The sequence below is a fragment of the Seriola dumerili genome, unplaced genomic scaffold (genome assembly GCF_002260705.1).
Source record: "Seriola dumerili isolate Sdu_G_001 unplaced genomic scaffold, Sdu_1.0 BDQW01000025.1, whole genome shotgun sequence".
Lineage (NCBI taxonomy): Eukaryota > Metazoa > Chordata > Actinopteri > Carangiformes > Carangidae > Seriola > Seriola dumerili.
In genome coordinates, this window is record NW_019174280.1 from 11,502,459 (window position 1) to 11,530,324 (window position 27,866).

General features: G+C 41.3%; 1 protein-coding gene across 1 annotated transcript in view; it reads right to left on the minus strand.

The window, feature by feature from the left end:
* xkr6 (XK related 6) overlaps positions 1 to 24,900 on the minus strand; it is a 48,946-nt gene extending 24,046 nt beyond the window's left edge. The window contains exon 1 of the mRNA XM_022737870.1: positions 24,332 to 24,900. Coding sequence (XP_022593591.1) covers positions 24,332 to 24,900 — 569 coding nt within the window. The remainder of the gene's footprint in view (positions 1 to 24,331) is intronic.
* Between the last annotated feature and the right edge of the window lie 2,966 nt (positions 24,901 to 27,866).

Genomic DNA, 27,866 nt, shown 5'->3' on the forward strand with positions numbered 1-27,866 from the left:
AAACCTCTATGCATAGTGCATGGGCAGAGGCGCTTCAGAAAGTCTCTTTCATGGCTCATCTCATGGTGACCCACTCTGAACCCGTCTGTGTTTTTACCTTCAGTTCCTTATTTCTCTGCTTTTCACTCTCAGTCCTCTCACCAAATTTTCTTTATTTTCCTGTTTTTCCCTTTTCTTCCGTATTTCTCATCTTTCCTCTCTCAGCCCTTTTACCCAATTTTGTCAAGGCTCTTTTTATGAAAGATACTGAAATAAAAACTCTGCCAGTGCGATGACAAACTGCTTTGTTGCTCTTCTTTCCTTAATGTTTCCTTAATGCTGGAAAAGTGATGTAACAGCGTGCAAATCCCTTTTCTGTATAAAGGAATAAACATCAACAGCACATTTCATTATGAAAGAAGTAACATTAATTTTAAAGAACAATGTAAGTTCTCAACAGTTACTCAAATATAGGAAATTATGAATGCGTGTTTAAACAGACTCTTATGTGTTTACTACACATATTATGTCCTGTTCTGTGTGTCTTGTTGCATTGGGTCCCTACTGTGTCCTGCAGTAAATTCGCATAATATAGTCATTGTGGGAATAGTTCAAAAATACATGTCTTTTATACATTTTCCAGTTTCTGTGAACAATAGGACTTTCTCCCACATTTGTGTTTCTATTAATTAGCTCTTCAAGCATAAGAGGATCTGGTAAAGGCAGATCCTGCCTTTAGTTAATTCATATTGAATGGAGCAACAATGGCACACATCTAAAGCCTTTTTTCACCGTAATGGGATGCATTGGCTCGTGTTCCTCCTTACTTTGGCAGCCAGATAAGATATTATTTTATTAACAGCCAACTCATTTGAAGGCTACTCAGCCCAAGTGTAGTTTCCAGCCAAGAGGCTGATGCTTGATTTATTAATTCTTCATTTATATCAATAATCTTTTAATAGACGTTAAACACTTTCTTGTATTTCAATTAACAAATTCATCAGAAGACCCTAATGCTGCAGAAGTTGATGTGAGAGTTCACAAAACAGCAATTACTGTGGTGATCTGAGGTCGGCAGCAGCAGAGCCTCCCGCTATGATGACTAACATTAATAAAAATGACAATTTCAGGTTTTCCCCTGATGTGTGTCTCAGCTTCACTGGTTCAGTAAAAGTACTGTAGTTGTTCAAATGGAAACAAAAATTTGTTGCTGCTACATTTCCCCATACATGTTGACTTTATACATGTTAACTTTGAAATGAATATGATCTTTAGTGTAGTTTTCATTTGCCCAGGGACTTAAGAGGAAAATTAGTCCTCTCAGCTAACTCAGGCCCATTTCACATAGATATCTTTTTGCTATATTATTTCTGGTGAGGGTCTAGGAGGTCAATGTTACATGTTTCAAATTGTTCACCTGTAGAGTCAACCTCTTAACAGATGAATGACTTAGTCATAAATGAGAGTTAACAATAAACTTAAGTGATCAGTAGGAGTATAATAAGATTAAGAGTTTACAGTCATTGTAGCAGCAGTGTGAGTTTGAGTTTAGGCTATGGATTTGGGAATCAATCTAACAGTTGTTAAAACACTTAAAAGCACAAATGTGAGCATCATGTTGGTGCTACATAAAAAGTCTAGGGATCATCAGAGTCACTCTGGGGATAATGAATGTCAGTACAATCCATCCAGTAGTTGCTGAGATATATCAGTCTGGACCAACATTACCATCCACAAAGCCACGCTGCTATCGTGGCTAAAACGCTATAGACTGAATAAAACGTAAATACAAACTATATGTGAATTTTCAGTTGGAATATTACTCCCTGCATCAGCATCACACAGGTTTCTTGACATTACATATTATACCATAATGTGCTGCATCACTGTAAAAATAGGTAATGCAATTTCACAATAATCTGGCAAAGATCATGTCAGTTGGCTTTACTCTCAAATAATGCATGTACTAATACCAGAGCTTGTGTCCTAACTCCAGATGTCAATTTCCTCCGTCTCCACCACAGCGGGTGTGAGCGAGCGAGTGACTGTGAGGGAAACTGTAATTTCCAGCGAGAAGCGGAGAACTGGCTCAGTAATGGCACAGCCTAAGGCCTTACACACAACTCCTTTACCCAATTCTCAGGGGAGCTGCCTGTATCCAGAACGATACCTGACAGCTGAAAAAGAAAAAAGAGCTGCAATGTAATAGTGGGGAGCCCAAAAAAAAGAAATGCCTAGTCACAAGCTATTCACATGTATCCTCCTCCACCCTTGAAATTTGGTTGCAGTGTACTCTAGGAAATAAAACTAAAATAAGACTGAACTGCTGGGATGTGTTATGTAGGTCATTAATACAGCCCGCCATCCCGTCCCTGTGCATTGATCCAGAGGAGGCACATCATTAAGAGGCCTTCGTCTCCACTTAAAATGTCAAAAATTACTGTACACCAAACCCTGCTTGGGCTCTCTAATGAATCTCTCTCTGAATTTTTCCCCCTCCATCTTTCTCACACTTTCAAAATTCAGTGGGAGCCAAAAGGGGGGGGGGGATTACCTTAAATTCAAGAATTAACATTAACATAGACTATGAGTATTTTCTTGAATACGTCTATCCTACAGCTATAAAGACCAAATAGCTAATCTGTTTTCTTTGATGTCAGATTAAAGTTTAGAAGTATTTTGGTGACAGTTATTGCATCATTTTCCCTAAAACAAGCTTTTAATCTCGCTGGTACTAAACCAGCGGTTCCCACTCTTTTTGGTTTATGACCCCTTAAAAAGAAAGCAGCATAATTTTTCCTGCTTAAATTGTTTCATTTTAATAATTATCAGAGGCCTGAAGGGGGGTGAAGAGGCAAAACTGTCTGGTATAACACAAGAAAAAAAGTGTGGACAAAAGATATATTTTTGTTCTTCCTATCTTGTGTGTCAGTCAGTAAAAACTACATGACATTACTGGCCAGAGCCGACACGCACCCTCAGGCAGAGGACAGAGCGGCTCTGTGGGAGGCTCCAGCCTCTCATCACCCTGCAGAATAAGAAGACTAAAACAAACCATCTTGTGCAAAACACCAACCCAAGAATCCGCCCACCATGACTCTCCAATAAGTTGAGTGGACCATGGCTCGTTACAATGACACCATCTGTGGAGGGCTCGAAACACCCCCGCACTTGGACCTCAGCAGGGGGCTTTGTGCTTATGAGGGGATGCTATGGTAACTAGATGCGACTCCTCTGTGAGTTTTTCAACACATGCAACAATACCTGGAGATGAAATGGAATAGGAGAGAGGGACAGTGTGTGGACAAGGTGCAGGTCTGCACTCAGCAGATTTACAAACAAACGCTGCATTACACCTCAGATAACTTAGGGATTCCCCCTCCACCCGCCCCCGCTGCCTTTCTCTCTTCTTCAGGATTCCATGCACAAACGTTAGAGCGACTGCTCATATCACTGTTTGCTCAACAGTTCACACTGATTCCACGCATTATGCAAAGCTTGCAAGGAGACGAGTGTCTGAGAGCGGAGAGAGGAATCGAGAGTCAGTGACAAGAGGGGAAAGGCAGGCTATGGGAGACAGTGGGATGAGTCAACACTGTACTGGGACAGACCACAACACAGAGACAAACACCATCTGGGAGCCAGAGAGTGTCGCCGTCATTGTGTTGTTTCCCTGAACCTGAATTCTACCATACAACCTTGTAATCAACACAATGCCGCTGGAAGTCGGTGTCCAACTGAGAGAGGAAACAATTAGCGATGGCGCTTAGCACCCAAAACGCTGCAACAGCCAGGGCAGCCAGAATCCAACAAGCATGAGCCTGATTGTCGTCTAACACTTAATCATGACTCGCTGCTACATTTGAATAGTGGGTCAACAGCTGCTTGGTGGGTGAGGGGGGTTCGAACATCTGCATAGGATAGGGTGGGTTTCGAGGGTGGAAGGGGGGGTTTGCTTGTGGTGCAGACTCCTTATGAAAACGACAGTGGTAGGCTCGGTTAGAAAAGTCCTCAGTCTCCTTCTTTCTTGCAACCTGGCGGCTAAAAGCTCTCAAGGGAGCAGTCACTCTCAGCCCACTCGTTGCCATGGCAATTAAATGTCAATCAAGCGATGACGGGGTTCTCTACATTAGATTTTACACCCACATGCACCAGCATTCAGTCTCACACTTGTCTTATTCAAGCTAAAGGGACAACAGCAAATAAACATAAACTTATGTGGGTGGAGTTCACTGATCGTGTCATGAAAATCACCCAGGCTGATGTCAAGTTTTTTGTTTTTTTTTTTCATTTTACACAGCTACAAATAAAACATTCAATGCACTTGAAAATTATGTATTCACCTCATTTTACCTCAGATACTTTTTTCGGATTTCATGACATTCATAACTCTGTTTCATTACTACTCTCTTCTTTACCCTTCTCTCTGCACACATACATACATATACATATTCCTGTCTCCGTCGCTCTCTGTTTTTCAATATTTTCCATTTACTGCCCCCTCATCTTCCTCTCTCTTTGTTTCTGCGACTCAGACAGCGCTGCTGAGTCTCAGTGGGGCTGAGCGAAAGTGACCTCGCGATCGACTGCTAATACAACTGTCATCGCCTGCTGCCTGCCGGGGCCCACCGGGGGGATGGTCTGGGAAAAGAAGCAGAGGAATGAGAGATAGAGGGAGAAAGAAAGAGAGGACTGTATGAGCAGAAATGTGAGCGAACATGGCAAAGTGATAAAAAAAAAAAACAAACAAAAAAAACAAAAAAAAAACTCCGAAAACAAATAGAGGCCCTGGAGGAGAGAAAGCAGTAAAAAAAAAAAAGAAAAAGAAAAAGTGAAGACAGAGTGGAGAGCAGACGAGCACAGTGAGACAGAACTTATGTTGGTGGGTGAGCAGGAGCGGAGTGGGGCGCAGGGGCAGACTGCTCAGACTACCGTGAGTCACCGAGGTCATCCTGTGACAAGGCTGCACACTGTAGCATCACGGTCAGCAGGTCAGACAGGTGGATGGCTGTGAGCAGACAATGTTTTCTACCTCACTGGACACAACAGGGTACACACGGGTGCCCCAATCAAAGTACAGTGCAAAACACTATGTAGCTACATATACACCTAGATTTGTGTATCATTTCATCTAGGCGTGGGCTTCATCATCAGTCACCTATACCAGTCAAATGCTGTACTGAAATATCTTTCCTTCTGAATTTTCTGTTAAGGTTCTGTGGGTTGCGCAATGTTACGCAATTAACAGCTGTTTAATTACCAGTCTAGAAGAAACGTTGTGAGTTCAGCATCAAACTTCATTCCTTTACTCGCCAAGAGCTGTCTCTAGTGGTGGAAAGCAACACCAATGTTAACTCTTGTCTCTGTCGTGTCTTTTCTTCTACTAAAGTTAGCACGCTAACCAGCTAGCCATCTCGTCACTTTCTGATAGCGACTCTCTGTAGCCTCTGTTCTGCCCTTAAGACGTAGCACTACTCAGAGGGCGTATTATAACCTCTTGTATTATTAGGACAACAACTGCCAAAGCTCTTGTCAAGTGACAATCACCACCGCCCGCTGCCTATTTTTAGGTCTTTTAAACAGATTTTGAAATTGGGCTGCATCATGCACATAGAAAAAGAAACTTCACAGATGTTCTTCTCCCTAATCTCAAACATGCAAACATTACAAGATTTGAAAAACAATGGTGCATCACACACTACAGGATATTATTAAGGTTGTCGTGTCTGGGCCAAACATCGGAGCCAACCAAGGCCTAGGACCAGATTTTACCTCAGCCTGTCGGAAGGGGTGAATTGGGGTTACATCAATAAAGATGTACTGACATGCATTAATAAAGAAGGTCTTTCTTTCGATCACGTTTTGCCTTTATTCCTCTGTGGCTGAACTTCTGCAATTTCTTCCCACTCTAATCTTCCCCATCACTTCCACTTTCCCACACTGTCAACATCCTTAACATTCTTAAATTTTGACCATAAAGAACGGTGTTTCTGCCCGTGGTCGTCGGATGCAGTTATTTAAAAAGAAAGAGGTCTTTCAGGTCGGCGTCACCACCATGACCTCCAGGACGTTCAGGGAGATTGAACCGAGTATCCATCGACCACTTAGGATCCTGTCCCCTCTCCTATTTTCATACACTTAATGAAGATGCTTGTCATTAATTAGGATCTAATCGTCAATGTCTTTGTGTCGCACACCTCAATAAATACTTTTATACACCTCCAACTGATGTCTTGTTGTTGAAATATATTTTGATGAAAAATATGGGCAGAGAGACTAGAGAGGTAGAGAGAATGATGCGCTTTTGGCTCTTCATTTCTCCACGCATGGCTGGAGCTGAGTGTGTTTCACATGAAAGCAGTGCGCTGCCACTGTACAGCAGCATTGGTTTGACTGGTCAGTGCTGAACTCCACTATAAATCTAGGTCACAGTTTGCAGCAGGGCATTACCTCATTAACAGTTCTCGATACACATGTCTATATTTTGGCTCTCTGACTACAGGCCAATGTAAAAGCAAAAATAAAAAGGAAATAAGGAAACTTGAAAAGTCCATCGAAATAGGACATAATACTATTTAAAGTGACTAATTTGAGTTGAACACAGTAGATGCAGATATGTAAAGTCTGTACTTCTTCCATTGTGGGAATTTAAGGGAACTGGAGGAAATTAAGCTTCGTGAATGTTCAAATAAGGAAAACTATCTTTAATGCTTGTTCTTTATTTAGTTTTTTTCTTTCTCAAACTTAATCAGCTGACTGAGGGCATTTACAGTGTTCACTTAAAACAATCAGATTTTGTCATGACCTCTGTGCTTTGGGTCCTTCCAGTGAGCTAACCAGGAGTCCCAAGCCACATAAGATTCTAGTTTTTGCATCTCTTTCTTTTGTAGATTTGTGTCCCTTTGTAGTTGTTTTTTTCTGTCTCTTTGTAGTTGTTTTTGTCTTTTTGTAACCATTTTGTGTCTCTGTGGGCATTTTGTGTCAATTTGCATTCATTTTGCATCCCTTTGTGGTTGTTTTTTGTCTCTTCATGGCTGTTATGCCCCCATTTGTGTTTGCCTTTTCAACAAGAAAAAAATTAACATTCACTTCATACATACTCAGGTCCATAGGACTGCTGACCACTTGGGCCACTGGGCCAGTTCAGGCCTGTTCAGTAATCAATCTGTGCTTATGATGTGATTACGCCAATAAAATGACGACATCACTGTGATCAAATCACCAGAGACTCCTCAGACACAGTATCTATTCAAGGTTTAAAAATGGCACATCACTCATGTTATAGTGAGGGGAAGATTTCACAAAGTTTTCAATCACAACACAAAGTAATCCTTGAGGAAGAGGCTGCCTGCCTCTAAAGCCTTTCATCTCCTCCACTTTCATCAGCAGCATCTACTCTCGACTTGGAAACACTCACAACAAGGTACACAACAGACACATGCAAGCCACTGGTGTAGTGTGTCATAATAAAGGAAGGGATGGTGGCAAAAGCGGCAATTCACTCCAACTCACTCTGTGGGTCTGTAAACATTCAGCGCAACTGACTGAGAAAGATGGAAAAACTTCACCACGTTTAAACCTCATTCAGTCTTGTTGAATTTCTTGACTAAGCTTAGAGTCATAGTGAAATTTCAGTATACAAATACTGGTTTCAAAAGGTCACCAAAGATCACAAATGAAAGTTTTCTAGCATAAAATATCTATAAATGCAGAAACTTTCTCTCACCAGCTTTATTTACAGATCATACAGTCTGCTCTCCACCAATACAGCTATGATAACTTCACCAGCAATTCTGACACTTAGAAAATGAAAGTGAAGTGTCAGATTGTTAGTTGTAATTCTGATGGGCAGATGCTGTGTGAGAGCTAATTAAAACTGTACAGGGAGTTCAGCAGCGAATAATTAATTCCATTATTACTGTACTACCAGATGATCTATTTAATATTTCTCACTAAGGAACAAATGAATTCGGAAATTCTCAGCAAAAATCAGCAGAAAGACTATTTTCACAACCTCATAATCAACTTCCTCTGCAGCATTTTCCTATGATCTCTTTGTCCTCTCTCTGTCTTTGAATTTTCTCGTCTTCAATCACACAGAGACACATACACACACGCAACACAAATATTTTGCTCCAATATTTCCTCTCTGTTGCACACAGATTTAGAAAAAAACTAAAACGAAACACAAGATTCCATGCAAGGCATGTTAATGACTGATTGAACATTCTGAGAAATCTTAAGCAAATTAATGTTTTGGCTCAATTAATTTCACAGTGTCTCTGGCAAGGACAGGTGTAAATGAAACCTGACACATCAAATCATCATCAACAGTCCAAATGCAGGAGGGGAACACATGAACCAGCATCCTCACACACACACACACACACACACACACACCCATAGAGTCAGCTGAAGTGTAAAAATGACTGTACAGCATTAACAGCATTTGGCTTGGTATAGAAATGTATCAGGTATGTGTGCAGCTATGCAGATGGTGGAGCCATAATGGGCAAAAGAGAAAAAAAATATGCCCACTCACAAGACTCATTATGATTCAGGGATCATTAGAAGTCATGTAATGATATAAAATGTACAGTATGTAATATAATGATGTAATTGCAAGGTGTCTTAAATGGTTTAAATGAAACACAGTTAATGTATGGTTATAGACTTTGTAAGTGAACCTTTCTAATCATCCAAAATGCCTCTCTGAGCTGTTGAATTTAACCATTTATTTGATGTATGCTTTAATAAGTCAAACTGCAAATATACAAAAAAATACCTGTTCTCTGTAGACACAAAGGCTCCACAAAGAGGTGAAAAAATGCAATTCATGTTTAAGAATATAATGAATGATTTATTGAACAAATTACATGAATTACTTATAGAGCAATGAATAATTAATAATGATTAACGATTAATATCACTTACCTCAAAACTCAAATTCAAAACTGACTTAGAACTTAATTCAAAACTGAAATAGAAACTAACAGCTAAATGTTTTGTTTTTGGTTATACAGTAATGGGGACATGGGAACCTTAGGAGCCTGTTATGTAATTTGCTTTTAGGTGAAAATCAAGTGTATACAAATACATAAATGAATAATGTAGACACACACCTACTTTGCTCACGTCTAGACATGTGTTTTAGTCTGAGGATTTTTTTTTTTTGCCATGTTTGCCATGAAAAATATATATTTTGGCACTGTTGCTGTCTGGAAATAATCTAACCTGGAGACAGTAATGGTATGTTGTTTTTCTAATCAAACAGCAAAACAACTACGGCTGGATAAGCACTGGATTATTTGAGGCTAAATATTAAAATATATACCTGTATTACAGGTATATCTTGTCCATATACCTGTAACAAGCGTATGGCTGCTTAATGTTGGTCCAATTCATCCATCTAGCCCTATAAAAACCTCATCCAGGAATCATGTCCTGATTTCTTTCCTGAAACCCTGGCAACTGCACTGTTTATAATGCAGAACTCTGAGAGGAGAGAAGGATACATTTTCAAAGATTGTGAAGGGTTAAGGTTGTCTTCAGCGGCTACACTGATGAAGGGGGAGAGAGGAAGAAAGAGCAGAAGTGAGGGACACCCAACTCACCCTCCCTGTACACGTGTCCCTGTTGCAGTCAGTGCTTGGTGAGACACTGACTAAAGATCTCATTACAGGGGTAGAAAATACTCTCGGTGCAAATGTACAACTGCACGTACGAGCATGAACTGATCACAGTGCAGATTTTATGTATGCTGTCAGCCTGTGGTGCATGACAGTGCTGCATATTGCTCCATGTTTTGTTACATCCACTTGTCTTCAAAGAGCAGAGATTTGTGCCCAGTGGGGAGGTGAGAGAGAGGAGAGCTCGGCCATGCCAAAAAAAAAGACAAAGACCAGTCTGGAATCTCTTGTGGCAGCGAGGGAAAAATGCCAGAGAGGACAAAAAAAAAAACCCAAAAAGACAACCTTCTCTCTCTTCAGTATAAATGGTTTGGGAAAAGCCTCAAAGTCCTGCTCAGAAAACACATATCAAAAAAAGTCCCAAAGAAATCAATAAACAGACACTCAAAGATTTGACAGTCCTGCTTGATTTTGAATTCCCAAGGACCTTTCTCCTCAGTGCAGACGAAAAGAATTCCCGTGCCATCTTTTTTTTTTTTTTCGCCTAGCACTCGGATAAATGTTAAGCTTATTTCAAAAGGCTCCATGATTAAACATCCCGTTAATCTCGTCGCGTTCTACATAAAACTCCACAGAGCATAAATCCATTTATTGCAAAATATGAGGGGAGGCAAACACAGAAAGCAGGGTTGCCGTCAATTTTCAGGTTGAGAATGGCAACTATAAAAAGACGAGAAGTGTGAGAAAATGTGTTTGCCTGTCACTATTCATGAGGTTAAAAATGTGTAAATTAGCCATATGGCTAATCAGGAATGCTGCATGTGTGGGTGAGAGAAGGAGTCAGACTCTGTATGTAAGTGAGTTTCTGTCTGTTTGTGTTTCTGTGTCCTTGCCCTAGTATGAAGAATCTAAGATATATTACAAATTAGTACAGCCAACAGTCTTTACTTAATTAAAAATTAGATGCAAGCCTTTTTTTTCCATTTATATTCTTTAAATAATTTAGAATACCTGATTGTGTTAAGTAAATATCATCAACAGCTGAAATGTTGACAGAAATATTTATGGTGTACTTTTTGTTGTTTCCTCCAAACCTGTAATCCATATGGAAGCAAGGGAGTCACAGTAGCAGTTTTTAAACTGTTATGTCCCTTAAAGGAATACTGGACTAATCCACTCAGACACGGTGGCTGAAAATATCTCACTGACTCCATTTCATCCTGAAACCACTGCAGAGGAAGAATAAAGTGGAACAATGTTCAGTCACATCTTGGACAAGAATTGATGGGTCATACTGTATATTAATATGCCTTGCATACGAAACATCCATGTGGTTGTTATGCACAATATATAAGTATATATATATATATATATAATATTGTATCAATGAGGGAATTTCAGAAAATAGGATGTGTGAGTACATGTGCTAAAACGTATATGGCACTTGCACTACATGGTTGTGTGTACACAAATACATGTAGGTCTCCCCTGTTGTGCATTCAAATTTTATATTGTTATACTATATTTTATCAAAATTAGATTTTTATATAAAGTGACATCAGGGATATCTTGATCCACATTTTTCGTTATCAGCCCTGGTAATATGTGGTGAGCCACAAGGCTTAATTCTTGAACCTTTCCTGTTCTCTGTACACACTGCCCCTTGGCTATGTAATTTGTTGCCATGGTATCTGATGCTAGGATATCTGATCACTTTTATGCTGATGACACACAGCTGTATCTTTTTTTAATGACACAACAATAACACACACAATCAAAAACAGTCTTAGTGCAAGAAATGACAGATTTTCTTTACTGTTATGCTTCAAATCTAATCGATCTGCCCCAGTGAAATGGCTGGTACAGTTCTGCTTTTTCAAGCTGAGGAACACTGCAACAATCAGATCCTACCTTCAGCCTAAATATTTTGAAGCAGTCTTTAATGCTTTTATTACATCACCTCTCAACTAATGAAACCCTTTGTTCGCCGGCCTCATCAAATCTTCTCTATCTCTTTTCCAGCGAGTCCAGATCTCTGCAGCGAGGCTTTTAACAAAAACAAGACACAGATCACACAGTACTCCAGTTTTTTACTTCTCTTCATTGACCCTCTGTCACTTAGAGGAAAGATTTTAGAATTGTACTCTTTAACATTCAAGGCATTACATTGTCAGGCTCCTCTATACTTTAAGGAGTTGCTGTGTTATTCTTGCTGTTTCAAGGTCAAGACTGAAAACTGAAGGTGATTGTACTTTTGCTGTTGTTGCTCCATCACTCTGGAACAGCTTCCGCATTGTGAAAACACTCATTTTGGCTTTCTATTGATTTCACACATGTCATTTTGTCGTTTTTAATTCATCTTGTTTTTCATGTTGTCTTTGTTTTTCAAAATAGCTTCCACTTAGAGGATATGAATCTGTAATAATCTGATTTAAAACATTACACCATGTCCTTCTGCAAAACTTGACGGCAACGCATCAGATGTTTTACACCACACCATATGAGATGCGTCAAGTGCTTCTCAGCACTCTTCACAGCATAAGGAAAAGAACATTAACACCTCCTATACATGCAGTCACAAACACACACACACACACACACACACACACACACACACACGGTCGCATACATGCATGCATACACACACATTTGTACAGTGTGAGTGAGAGGCAGGTGGCTGAAGTTATAAGTGACACTTTTCTGTTCTTGTGTATGTGCTGTATGTCGAGTATATAAGGGATAGTGCCATAAGAGTGACATCAGTGAGCTCCTGTTGCTTTTGCCTGAACATACAAACATACTGACCACAGTGCATTTTAATACCCTGCAGGCTACTGGTAATATGTAATTTACTCCGATGGCCAGCAGACAGACAGAGGGTCATAAGGAGCGTCAAGAATCAGAGAAGGGAAAGAAAAAATAACTAGGAAGCAAAGACACCAGGTCTGAGTTTCAACATTTGAAGCACACTTGGTATGGACCCAAACCCTGTCAGGCCTGAAGAGGTTGTGATGTGTGACATCTAACTGATCACTGCTGGACTCCTGAGCTGATGACCTCTCTATACTGTCATGGTCTCAGGTCCCCCTCAAGAACCCAATTTAGCTCTCCTGGCTTGCCACGGTCACCTGGAGAAAGGAAGAGGCCATCCAGCCACAATCATGAGAAAGAGAGGAAGGACACAGGAAGGAGAATGATAGAGTGCTGAGCAGGAAGCCTGGATATGGGCTGTCCTAAATATGAAGAGGCCCCAAACATTATGTGGGCCAGATCAGATTCTTCTTACAGGAAATGTGGAAAAATTGGAACATCTTTAAAGGAAGAGTTTGACATTTTGAGAAATATGCTTATTTGCATATATTTGCATACGGTTAGATGGGAAAATTGATACCACACTCACAACTAAATATGGCTACTTATAAAGCTGGAGCCAGGAGACGGTTAGCTTCGCATAGCTTAGCATGAAGACTGAAAACAGAGAGAAACAAGCTAGCCTAGCTCTCTTCAAAAGGTTACCATGGGTGACCTCTCCAAACCAATAATAGTAGAGGTTCTAGTGCTCTTTTCTAAAGGGATTCCTAAATGCATTTTGTTTGCATGTTTGCAAATGCAGATTTCTGGAAAAGCACATTTGACGGCAGCTTTCTTGCTGTCACAGCATTTGCATGGTTTTGTCATCATTTCTTCTCATTCTCATATTAGCATGGTGACACCCTGCTTAGCGAGCTGAGATAGTGCGCATACTCTGCACGGCAGCGCTGATTTTGTGAAAGGAGAGTGCTCTTTTGACTTTGCATGCGGCGTATCTTCATATTCCTCATTTCTCAGTGAGTGTAACAGCTCACTAAGCAGGGTCTCACCATGCAAATACGAGAATGAGAAGAGACGACTGTGAAACCCTGCAAGTGAGACACTGTGAGAGTGAGAGAAAACTAACGGAGCTGTTCAATTATTTATAAGCAGAGATTGTCTGTTTATCAAACTGATGCCTGGAGCGTCGGCCATGATTAGACTCAAACAATGGTGGTCTTCTCTGAGCACTGCTGATGCAGCTTCCAAGACACAACCCAGATATGAATAAAACACAAACAGCATCAAAAAGAGCTGGGAAGAGTGTTTGTGTGTGTATTTGTGCGCGTGTGTGTGCGTGTGTGTGTGTTTGTGTGTGTGTGTGTGTGTGTGTGTGTGTGTGTGTGTTTGCGTGAGTGCGCCTGTGTGCCTACACTCATCAGATGAGGATTTTAAGAAAAGTACATGTAAGTGATTTTCTTTTTATTTAGATTGGAAACATCATATATAATTAGAGCCATGTAACACTGTGTGATCAAACTTTATGAAGTTACATGGGGTGGCCAGCCCAACAGCAAGGGGTATGGAGCTTCACCAGACAGGTATAATGCATGCATGCAGAGGTCCACACTTCAAAAGCCCCCACGACCCTCAGCAGAGGTGCCCTGACAACACTGCAATGACAAGTACAAGATCCCTCACTGGCTTCCCACCCAGAAACTTAGACCCATGTTTGATGAAGCACTAAAGGAATTTAGCAGGGTCTATGTAGTGGCGGACGAGTGCTTTTACCCCCTGTACCACCCAGGCTGGACTGTCTCTTCGGGATTATAAACCAATTTCTTCAAACCTAAAGTTATGCTCTCCTGAGGTGTTTTCCTTAAAACTGCTGAACAACTTTTGACCATGAGAGGTCAGACAAACCCACAGCAAGAAGCTTGGAGGCTCTTTTTATGGCTGCCTACCCTGTTAGCAAGCAATTTCCTTCATACACATCCAGAAACAGAGCTTCAGTTTGAGTCATTTGTCTAGCTTGTGCTTTTTCTTTCGTTTGTTTTCTTTGTCCCTGTGAAGTGCTTTGTAATAAAAGTGTACTTGTACAAGTTAGATTTTATTATCATCATTATACATGAGTTCAGTATTCACGGTAATTTCTATCCTTGGTTTCGGGGTCCTGATAGACCTCCTGAGAGAAATATTTTTCTGTCTTTTCAGCTTGATGACTTTGACTCTCTTCACCAGTCACTTGTTGAATGCATCTTCCCACAGTTGTATGGGAACATGTTTTGTTTTGACTTGAGCTGAAAAGTGACTGAAAACTGCACAACACAGCATAGTTGGTTGTTCGTTCTCAGTGGGATTTGCAACACCAGTAACCTTTTCACAATACAGGGGTTATTTGATTCGGTGGTAATATCAAAATATTATTTCAATGCACCTGTAAAGGCCTTTCAAATGTTGGTTATAACCTCTCCCTTTTTGAAATGTTTTGTATTGATTGGCTCTATTGTGTGGAGTCTTTTCAATAGAGTATAAATAAGTGCCTGTAAAAAGCTTCAGATCCAAAGTAATGGCATGTAGTGTGAGGAGAGCCATTAAGCCACAGGTTGACTCATGAACCAAGGTGTAACAGTTTCCTGCAGAAATGAGACGTTTTGTCAGAAAAAGGGAGCAGAAGTGAAGAACTAAAGGGACGGCGGTTTGTGCGAGATCTGAAAATGGGCTCTGTAGGGAGTAAAAGATGGGTGGTATGGCAGGATGAGGGAGGCAGGGAGGGAGGAGGTGTTGAGTTGTAACGGGGCAGGAGCCAGATGCTCCACTTTCCTTGACAGAAATGGAGGTCAAATGCAGCTTTATGTGAAGACAACACAGGGAGAGAGGCATAGACATAAAGAGAAAGATGGTGGGGAGGGAGCTACCATGATGACTTTAACTAGTGGTGAGGGACACAGCTTTTGAGCACACAGTGTAGAGAGCCTCTAACTATACCAAATAAGGACAGGATAAGACAGAGGAGCACACAGTGTGGTGTCTCCTTCCAAGATGGATGGGAGGGGGATAAAAGGCTTATGAGGAGCCTAAGAACATTAATAGGTGTAAGTGATAGGGAGGGATAAAAATAAAAACATATGTTAACTTCCTAGGGAGGACAGATGGTAATGTGGTGGCTTGAGCTTATGAGGAGCACTAATGGATAAAGAGAGTGTATGGGGAGAACACATGATGATCCCAAATAGTACATCTGGAAGTGTGGGCCTTACCTATTTCAGGAGAAAGGGAAGCATAAATACATATGAGGAATGTAACTATTAGGCTGGGGACTCTAGATGAAAAATAACCTTTGTGTGTGTGCATTTCAACTCGCACTGGATATCCTCTGAGTAGAATATACAATACAGTAATGTAGAAAAACATACATCACACAACATGCACAGTCTGTGTGTTGTGAAGTGGCAACAGGGCAGATTTAGAGTTTTGTTTAGAGGAGAATGGGAACAATAGACAGTTGTAGGGAGGATTGAGAATTGAACTGATGCAGCCAATATAACTGCCAAACAGAACTAGGCACACAGCACATTGAACAAACAACAGACTTCAAAGTCAATAAATCCTACATCATCATGAGCCAAGTTCCACAAGCATGTAAGCTACAACTGTAGCAAGCAGAAAAGAAGAGTGTAAACATGTTAGCATACACAGAAGCAAATTGAAAAATACTCTCAATCTGGCAAGTATGTGTCTAATCAAATTTCGAGGATAAGACTGGCTTTGAAATATTTTTCTTACTGTCCAGAAATCCCATTAAAAGAGCAAAACCAACAATTTGTTAGTCAGTCTCTCGATACTTTCTGACTTTCCTATCCTTTCTGTGCACTCCAAGCACATTGGTTCCTAACTGAAGACAATCACCGGAGATGGGTCATAAATAAACAGTTTCATTAAAAACACTTTCCTGTACTGTAGCTTTGAATCAAACATTACTCAAAGATGAGCGAATAGTGCGTTTATTTGGGACTACTTTCAGCTGCGGATTGATACACATTTAGTGCTCTTGTGAATATTTCTGGCAGGAAGGTGTTTGTGGGATCAACTCAAAATAAACCACAGTGTCCGTGCTCAGTGTGATGAGGCAACATGTCACCCAGTGCACGGGTGTGTGGCTCGCTGATGTGTTTTTAATGGTTTTTGGGGATTAATTACTTGTTGGTTTAGTTCTTTTCACAGGATTTTTTGACAATAAGAATTAAAGAATATCTAATAATAAGTAGCCAACTTTAAAAATATGAAATAAGTGTAAGACTTGTTTTTCTGTGCTCCAAGGGTAAGAGTGCAGGTAATGACTTTTCGTAAAAGGAGAGAGCCAGGAGACGGTGGGAGGACTTCATTGTCCATTGGCTGCACCACCTCCCTCTGATCTAAGTGCCTCAAGAAACAGGACATGGAAATGTGTAATTCTGCCAAGGTGTGTGTTTCTGTGTGTCCGTGAGCGAGGAAGTGGCTGCGATGTGAGACTGCATATAAGGAGGTATATAAAAAAAGAGCTCGCCTCTACTCCCCCGAGGTGTGGTTCGTGTATGTGCACGTACACATATGTATGTGATCTGCATACAAATGTCTGTCTGGTAACCCATCTGCCTGTGTGCTTAATATTCCTTCATTGAGTGCCAGACCCTCTCTGTCTGTTGACCAGTGAAGCAGCAAGGATGTAACATCAGGGCCTTCAGGCTTCTACTGCAAAACATTGTTTTGCTCAGGAGGCAGGCCTGAGGCGGTTAAATCAAGCATCATCATGGGCTCTTTATACCCATTCATTCACCCTGAACTGAACTTAAGAGCTCTCCGCAGTGACGGCGAGTGTTATCACCTGTAGAAATGGGAATGCAATCGGCTAACATGTTAGCGACTCATTTATTTAGGGGTTTACTCACATACACAGGCAAAAACATTCTGGAAAAACTTTCATCAACTGCCTTCTTATGAAGTGGTGAAACATTCTGATTTAAACAAATACGGCAGGCTCAATCAAACATTTCCAGCCACATGCTCTGATTCAATAATCCTGCTTCAATTCAAATCCTGATGATACTGAACCAAAACAGCAACTGAGTCAGTTTTTCAGATCCCTCAATTCCTCTGCCTCTTGAATAACTGAAGCACATATTCATGTGTCATCTATGGTGTTCTGTGTCTTTACCCCCAGCTGCGCTAGGTTCCCAAGAAAGCTAGCTTTTCCTTGTCTTGCATTCAGATAGGATCCTCTGTCACATAATTGGGGGTTTTCTCGGAGCACTGGCTTTAAAGGTTTGCCCCCTGTTATCAGTGCTAATGAGAAAATGACTAGCGTTACACTGATATGTTCCAGAGCAGCAAAGGAAGTTTAATGTGCTGTCTGTAAATAACACACAACAGATGTGTACCCTAATAAAGATAAGCGTTTCTTGTGCCTGTGTGCTCTTCTCATCCTTTGCTCTTTGTAGAATATATTGCATTTGAGGGAATGGTATTCTATGTATTTTAACCTGTTTTTTTAATCTTATAAAATGAAGAGTACCAACATTAAAACAATATTTTTTCATATGCTTTTATGGCAATGGAAAACAATTGGATTTTTTTAAGGAGATTCTCAGCCTTATTTATTCTGCAAGCAAACTGAATAAGCAGCCCAGTAAGATCCAGCCATCTATTAGTCGTTTCCTTCACTTCTAAAAAATACTCCAGTGCCTCCACTGTGGATGGAACAAGATGTTCCCATCTTTTGCCATTTTAAACTCTCAATACAAAATCATATGGATTGTCACCAATTTATCCAAGCCTTCATCTTTTGCCTCTTTCACCCCCTCAGCTGTTTTTTTTTTTACTTGACAGGGCAGCTGGTTGCATTGTATCATCTCAATGTCTCGCTTCGCTGCATGTACAAACCTTTTTTGGCAACTACAAGCAGCCCAGCCAGCCAAGAGGGGCTTTTGTCGTCTCCTTCCCAGTCTGTATTAATATTTACCACGCAAAGAAACAGAGGCAGATGTCAACCATGAGGCAGATTTTCGTGTTACTCGATGGAGAGCCCACTCTTGTTCTGGACTGAAGCGTAATCCAAGCACCAGATTTATGGTGTCAAAGCATGTTGTACAGTTGCAAGGGGGAGTCTTTGGCTCGTGCCGAACTGGAGAATTCCTTGAAAGCGAAGACGAATGTACAGTTTCAGTAATAGCCTAAAACAACAAGAACTAAAATATTTGAAAATAAATATTGTGTATAGAGTTGTATGTTTACCAGCCTATTAAGCAGTCTCACTGTGGTCTCATTTGACCCTTACAGATATGGAAGATTTAAAAATTCAGCAGTCTGATTTCCATCGCATTCATATACTGAACTGGAATATCTTATGTTTTAAACACTGTCAAACTATCAGTGCTACAGCCCACACACTCTGATTCTCATGGACACAATGTGACATCATGAAAATCAACAGGAAAAGCTTGCATACATCAAACATGAAATTAAGAAGGCCAACATTTCAGCACTGTGTACTGCAACTGAATACACTGTCAAGAACTGACCCTATGTATAATATCCACAGTCTGTACCACGCTTCACTATACTCAGCAGGTGCCTGAACGTGCCCTCAATACAATATTGAACCTAATATCATTTTGGATATCAAAGCATTACATGTCTTCTGGATATCATCTTCACTGAGGTTAGGAATCTGTGCAATACAGTGTTGTATTTGCATGGGAGACTGTATGACACCCAATGAGACGCTATAAATCAATACGCACTATCATGTATACACACCCTATAACACTCAGTGAGCTGCATGAATTTAAAAAGAAAGATCAAGAAAATGTTTTAGAACTTGTCTTTAAATCGGGATTTCAGCACTGGACAGCTCCCACAAAGAAGAACAAGAGTAGAGCAGTGATTTCAGGGAGGACAGCTCCACAGTCGTGTTTAACTGCACAAATAATCACCATCCTTTAAATCATCCTTCAAATGTCTGTTGTGACAACTAAAACCTATACAAAAATTGGGAAAACTTAGGTTGACCACCACAGATGGATCCCTGCAAAAGGGGTCAAGAATTATTCTTCTACAGTATACAGCTAGTGACTGAGCAACTTTAAAATGCACCACCTTTAATCTTTATACACTGTTACTCATAAAGTTGGAATAAAATATTTTTTTCCTTTTTCCATGAAATGATTGTGACAATGTGATTTATTTCATTTCACCTGGGTAATTGGGACACATAATGTAATCATTGCACCTGGTCAAAAGTGATTACTGATGCATTTAAATAGCAATAAACAGAGGATTGTGTCTGAAAACAAAATTATTCCAACTTTATGGGCGACAGTATATAACTGCACAGAAGATGTGTAAATGGTTCTAGACGTCCAGGCTGAAATGGGACAGCAGGGTTTAAAAGGTTCAGTGGGCATGGATGTTTTAGATTAACCATTGTACATGAGGGGATTATCATGTATATCCTGGAAATCTAAAGGTCTTTTAAAAGGACAGACTCACAGCGGACAACTCTGAAAATGAATGGTCAAGTTTGAAACAGCAGAGTCCAGAATATCTGGACCTTTTGTCTTCTAGTATTGGTCAAGGTCCATACAATGCTGGATCCTACATTTTCTACACCCATTTCTTAAACCCAAGCCAAGATACCCCTGATGACATCAACAAGGTTATCTTTTACAAACTGAGAAGCTCCCTCCAGAGCCACACAAGATATTATTCAGCTGTTCTCTCAGATGTCGTTCTCCTTGTAACAGGTCAACTTCATCTGTAATATCAGTGGACTGTCCCTTTAAAAATGTAATCGTTTAACTATGTTGAAATATTTAATTGCTGCATGTATTTAGAGTTTGGTATTTAAAAATATTGAATCCTCACTACTCAGTTGTTAGTAACTGGCATTGGAGTCGTTAAAGTCGTTCGCTCACTTGAGAAGTGAGAAGTAGTTTCTGAAAATTGCCTATTGTTCAATATTTTCAACCAGGTGTAAGAAATTAAAAAGGAAAGAAGAGGACAACACACCATCCAATTCTTCAGGGATTTCCCGACAAAAAAGAGCATCTAAAACTTTGTACATGGATTTCCTCAGGGGGAGGAGATGGATGCAGTTCTTTCTCAGTCAGACGCTAATTTGGGCTTACACTGATTAAGCTGTCCATCGCACTGCCAGGAGACCTCCGTGTATGTGTGATCCACTGTGTGCCTGAGCGTATGTGAGCAGAATCTCTAAAGCTTAAGGAGACACTGTCGGCAGTGCCGGTGATTCACAGAGAGGAAGGACATGAAAGAGCTGTGGAGAGCCAGTGACATAGTGGGATTACAGATGGGAGAGGAACCCTCTCCGTTCTGTCAACAATTAACAAGGAGATAACTGCAAAACAAGCCTGGCGATTCTGTCATCAGCTCGGTCCTCAGGTGCACGGGGGGAAAGCAGCTAATTGAAAGAGGAATTGAAAATAGAAGTGAGTAATGAGACATGATGAGGCAGTGTTTTTGACTCCTGTCAGCACTTCAACTTGTTTTCTAATATTAATGAAGGCAAAACATTGTGCACACCAATACTGCGGTATCTTGTCAAGAATGGCCAAGAATGGCTGAGATAGCTGCTTTGAAATCCAGTAATGGAAAATGATCATTTATTCCCCATATGATACTAAAATATATGATAAGAAAAATCCATATGTTGTGGAATAAAAATCTCAGGTGAACAAAGTCCCAGTACACTGCTCAACACAAACATACATATTACAATACATTGTAACATGATAACATATGCTACCTATTGGCAGGGTGGCCTCTCACGGTGGCTAATAATCTCCATATCAAGTTTTAGCCCTGTGGGTCTTAGGTTGTGAGCTCTCACTAAGCCGACAAGAGCAGCTTTTGACCCTCAACCCCGAACCAGCAGCCAGCCGGATCATGTCCGAAGGGAAACAGTGGCCTGACAATGATCCCTCGCCCCAGGCTTTGTGCTGTCACAACATACACACCAACACATTATGTTTCCTTGAGTTCCTTATAAGCAAGTTTCAGAGCTCTTGTTTCTACTCACTTAAATTTTGTTTGGTTCATCTTAGGTAAATTTTTACTGCTTTACCTTCATGAACTCGTAAAAACTAAAGTTGGTGCAAATATTGTGACCTGGTTTGACCTATTGTCCCTAAACATCTATCACTGTCAGTAGAAGGAAAGTCCTGCTGTATTACATATTCCTCTAAAGGTTGTAATTTATTAACATCAAATAAAAGGTCTGGCTGGAAAACACAAAAGGCATGTCATGACCCCTCCTTAAATGCTTACACCTGCCATGTGACCACAGACATGAATGTCCATAACAGCATATTCCTGACAAACATTTATAGTGTCTAGTCTATATTTTACGGGAGGTTATGTGGCGAGGGGTTATTGGAACAGTTGCCAGGCAACCAGCAGAGACTCCGGTTATCACTGTTCCCCACCAGCAAATAGTCCAGCACATATAGTGAATTAGTGGCAGATTTTGTTACCTGTGGACAGAGCCAGGCTAGCTGTTCCCCCACTGTTTCCAGTCTTTGTGCTAAGCTAAGCTAACTGGCTGCTGGCTGTTATATTCCCCTAAACAGATATGAAAACTTTTGGCCACAAAGCTTATTGTTGAACTATTCCTAATTTCTAAGACACTTGCATAACGTATACACAATAGGCCTTTTTCACAGCACACAGCAGGAAAAGCACAGCTGTGAGTAAAAACATGAATGATGGCTCAGTTTTATTTAAGTGTCCCAGTATGGTAAGCCAGTGGGCCAGTGTGCACAATATCGGGACCCTGAAAATTACACACCTATAAATGAAATACACCATAATTAATGTTATTATTTACACCTATACTTTTCCTGCAATGCCAAAATACATCTATATTAATATTAATCTACATGAGGTAGTAGAACCATTAAACAACGGTAACAATATATTGGACAAAAAACTACATTATGCATACAAGGATGCTGTGAGACATGACCAAACATCTAATGTACTAGTTACATGTTTTCTTTCCCTGACACCACTGATTCCCGTCCAGTGTCCGCCTCAGAAAGCTGCCTCTTGCTTGTGCAACAGGGGTTAGTCAACTGGAGGTGGTTTACATACATGGTATATGTATGAATCACTATCACCAACAAAACCAATGACTTAGGTGCCACTTCATAGCACCCTCCATATGTTCTTCCCTCTACAGATATGAGTAAAATAATCAACTAAACCACACTGGAGTAAATAAACTTGAGCCAATATAACTGCAGCTGATCAATACACCAGCCTTCAGGTGCAGCTCAAAATGAACAGTGGATTGTCTCATTCTGGGAAAACCCATTTTGACACTGGATGCAAAACGGCATGCACTAAATTTAGCTTGAACATGAGAGTGAAGCTCTTTTCAAGCACATAGGAAGAAAATTGGGTTTATTTTTATACTGAACTGTGAGGTGAAACTGGACGAGAAGGTATCTCATTTAAAGCCTGTGGCAATTACCCCCCCCCCCCCCAAAAGGTCAGTGAGTTTCAGTTCAGATTTTACTCTTAGAGTCAGCAAGTGAGTAATTTAGCCTGTAGCGCAAATGTTCTCCTGTATTAGACTACAACACAATCATGACTTAGAAAATCCATTTGTATCATGAGGAGCAAAGGCAGCTCTCAAACACAAATACTCTGACACAACTGGTGGTCAACCTCAGTCTCTCATGCGCAAAAAAAACTATGAACGTCCCCTGAAAACCTGTAGACAGGATGGGATTATTTGACCCCTTTCACTGAGACTGCTGCTTTACATTTTTCAGCCGCTGGAAGTCCTCCTCACAGCAGCCGTCATGCGTTACTTTTTTTTCCATTAAATGCCAGCCACTGCGTCTGTCTGCACCAAAAACAACTCGCTGCTGAACAGTCTAAATGGAGTAGATAAGCTGCGCGCACCAGTGTCACATTTTACTACTGTAGCCGCGACATGCCACAGATTACGCGCAGAGACGTACACCTTCAGTATCACCCGCGGTCCCCCGACGCACCAATGTGTATGGCCATAAAAAAAAAGCGGATTTGGGGACCAAACATGTCGAGCGTCGCAGAGGAATCGATGACATCATGTCTGTGGGGGGGAAGATGTAGTTTTGTGAGCCGTGAAAACAGATGCTCGGCTGGCCTCTAGTTGCAGAGTTGGAGTATTTGATGCGGGGAGGGAGAGCGGGTGAATTGAGGCGACAGTGTGCACTGTGATGCGCTGTGATGTGAGCGGCGCGCCTGACAGACGCACACACGCGCGCGCGCGCGCGCACACACACACACACACACACACACACACACACACACACACACACACACACACACACACACACACACACACACACACACAAGCTTTCGGCTACTAGGCTACCTGTCCCTCTTTGAACAAATAGCCCTCTTCCCTCCCCACACAAGCGCAATGGCGCACTGTGATGAAATAATCTCAGCGGTGCATTTTCTGTGCAGCTGTGGCAGTTTGGTGTGGACACATTTGGCGAGAGCAAGAAATTTGTTGCATGTATATTAGGCCTATATATATATATATATATATATATATATACTGTATGTATGTATGTTGTGTATGTGTTGTGTTGTACGTGTGTGTGTGTGTGTGTGTGTGTGTGTGTGTGTTTTATGCAAATACGGGCAAATAGCTTAGTGGAGACTGTGAGGCGAGCGTAATGGCATCACCACGGTGCTGATTTTCAACCCGGTCATGTACACAACAACGGGTTATACCAGGTGACAGCCAAGAAGAGGTTAGAAGGCTGAGTGAATGGATGGAGTGAGAGGAGCTGGAAACACTGTGTTTTTTTTTTTTTTTGGGGGGGGGGGGGTTATCTGATTCTTTTAAGGGATAAACTTTAAGTTTGTCTTACCTCCACACTTGTCCCATCTGAAAGATGTGTATGACAGTCTGCCAGACCCAGACAGAGAGGCGGCAGCACCTGTCTCTTTGCAGACAGGCTGTAGCTCTACGACTACTCAGCCCCTCCACGGAGCCCAGTCCGCCCCCAGTGTAATCCTGCACAAACCACCTGAAGCTCAGGATCTGGACCAGAACCGAGGGCACCAGCACGAAGAACAGGGTCAGGCCTGACCACAGGAAGTCCTGCTTGTGGTAATAGTCGATGGCCAGCCACAAATCGGTCCCCACGTCCCAGAAGAAGACCAGCAGTGCCAGGATGATCCATAGGCAGTCCAGCCAGAGGCGCTCCTCCTGCGGTGGCCGCGCCGCATCTTTCCCCTTCCCCTTCCCCTTCCCCCGGAGGTAATGCAGGCAGGCGCTCCGGCAGCCCCAGTAGCACGACGAGGTGTTGCAGCAGTGGCAGATGTGGAATGAGCTGCCGTTCCGAGTGTCGTCCTCTCCCGTCCCCACCACCTCGTCCAGGTTGTGCAGCTGGGCGAAACCGGTGACGACCCCGCGACCATCGGATTTCGCTGCCATCTTTCTCTCTGATGTTCCCACCTCCTCCGGCTTCCGGGGTTCGTGACGACACTTCCCTGACACCTGTTTTGCACCCCAAATGTTGGAGCCATCTAAAAGCGGGGTGTCAGCGCGTGGCCGCCGCTCACTCTGTCCCCAGATAGCGCACCAGTGGCGCCACGGACGCAGCACATCTTTTCTCGCTTTCCCTCCACTGCAGATCTGTTCTCACCTGGCAATAATAATCTAATCTGCAACTTCAGTCAATTTAATCTGTATCTCTTGCATCCAACTGTGGTCGATCAGTTTTTACCTGTGCATTAATCTCATTCCCCGCTGCTCAGCTGTTTCCCCTCTCTGCAGCTCTCCTCCAGCTGCAAGCTGCGTGCCATCAGCAGACCGTCCCTCCACTGTCCCACGCCGACGTAATTCACCCACCCCACTACCACCCCACCGCCACCACCTCTCCTCTCTCCCCCTCCTCTCTTACATACACACTCGCTGTCTCTCCCTCTCAACGTGGTTGCCATCTAGTGTCTCGTTTGAAGCCCCCCAAATATGCAGGAGAGGACTGCATGATGTAATGCAACATGCCTCTTCACCAATAAAGGAAGTGTTTCCTGTTAATTGAAAACATCTGAATCAGTCACAGTGGCACAGCGTGGGGTCACTTTTTGTAGGAGGAAATGGGAACAAAAATAAAAGCTCTCCTGACAACAAAAGCATCATGCAAGGAGTTTTATGCTGGTCAAAGAATTTAAAGTGACCTTGCTGTGCTTTTTAGTATTTTTATCTCCTGGTATAGGCCTAGGTGTGAAATGTTCCTATACGATGTTATCAGCATGTTTAGTAAACTTGTGAAATTAATATCTTTTTAGGAAGAGAATACAGGGATTTCTATCCACATGCATCAGCAAACAATGAACAGTCTGCAAGTTCTCATGAGAAAAGAGCGAGCCATAGGCGACCTCTACACACAAGACAGGAATTGATCTATAGGTGAATCTATAGCTCTGAGGAATGGTTGCTAAGAGACATGTTGGGTTTTCTCTCCTTTCTGCAGATTCACCCCCCCCCCAACAGTCAAGGGGTTGAGCATTTGCTGAAAAGTGACGCTTTCCCCCTCGGGTAGCATGTGTGAGCAAAGAGCTGGTGAGTCCGCTGCAGGTTCAACAGCACAGTGATTAGACTGTGCCCACAGAGCTGCCTGCCATGCAGGGTCATAGCCAGGGAGAGATTGATTGGATCATGTCTGCTACAGCCGTGCTGCTCTGCTCTGCTCTGCCTGGATGCTGGATTTGATGGGAGCTGTCCAGTGCTGAAATAGTGCTGAACCTGCCACTTTTTTCCCTCTTTCTCTCTCTATCTGTTGCTCTCTCTCACCAGTGGTGGAAAGTAACTAATTACTTTACTCAAGACGTTTACTACCTACATATGGGCAGCTTTAAGGTACTTGTCTTGACTTGAGTATTTCCATTGTATGTTATACTTTATACAACTACTCCACACTCCAAATTTAGTCCCCTGCTTATGACTTACATTTCAGATTAAGATTTTAAATATAAAAAACAAGTTTTAATTCAAAAAAAGCCAAAAAAATAGACAAAAGTCTAGAAATTAACATTGATTTGTGTATATAACTGTTAATGTATAGCTTTTTCCCTTTGACCCTTACCCTGTCTGACACCCACTCAGATTAGTCACAGGAGCCACTTTTCAAGAATAGACCTTCAGTCCTAATTTAATTTTTTTTTCCATTGCTGTTGCTGCTTTTACCTAGGTAAATCTGGGTACTTGTTCCAACACTCACTGTAATTCACACACCACAAGCATGAGGACCCCACTGATATACAGTATAACCTTTGTTTAATGAGGGGATCTAAATGAGATCAGTATCATTCGTGAGAGAAATCTGAGTATAGCAAATGTTTTGAAATTCATACCATTTATATGCTGTAAACCACTGTACTGCAGTTTTCCCAAGTACAGTATTTACTCATACTGTATCTAGTCTGATGAACAGTAGTGCTACATTTGAGAATAAAATGTAATATACTGATGTGGATTTTATTTGGAAACATTTATAAATAAAAACTGAGTTCTATTCTTGATGCTAGTGAGGACCAGTCAAACAGAACACACTAGGATGATATTTATCTCCGGTAATGAAACACAAGGCACAACAGTAAACTGCATCAAGTTTAAAAGTAAAAATTAGCAGCATGGAAGTGTAGGATATCTCAACCACAGACATAATGATTTCCCTGTTCCCCAAGAGAAAGACATGGTTTTTATGTATAAGAAAACTGTTTTTATCTTCAGATTGTGTGACAGAGCCACATGAGGTTTAAAAGTAAAAGCTAATGTTGTCACTCTGTTTCTCTATAGTGTAATTCTGCTAGTTATTTCTGTCTACTCTGGAAGAGGGATCCCACCTCTGTTGCTCTTCCTGAGGTTCTTTTTTCCCCAGTAGAGAGTTTTTTGGCAGAGTCTGAGGATAGAGGATGTTATACAATGTGCAGATTGTAAAGCCCTTTAAGGCAAATTGGTAATGTGTGATTTTGAGTTATATGGATAAAACTGACTTGACTTGATGGAATTAAAAAAATATTTATGTTAGTGTGTGTTGTCTAGTGAGAAATTTCACTTGATTGCGATCATGACCACGACTTTAACATGATGATATTATTAACCAGAGTGGCACTTCGTCACGTAAAAAGAGTCACATAAATTCTAACCCAAACACAGGTGAGGACTTTGGCTACAAGGTGAAACACTGCATTTAACATTAAAGTACAATCTAATTCCCACCACGGCCATGACATCAAGCCGCCTGGGACAAGAACTTGACATTTATGCTTTTCTATAGATAGTGTGTTTATAAAATGTTATGTGATGTATTATCTATGAGTATTTTGGTATTCTTTTAACATGAAATTTAACAAAAGAGATCATTACAGAGGAAGACATATTACCAAGAAATGAAT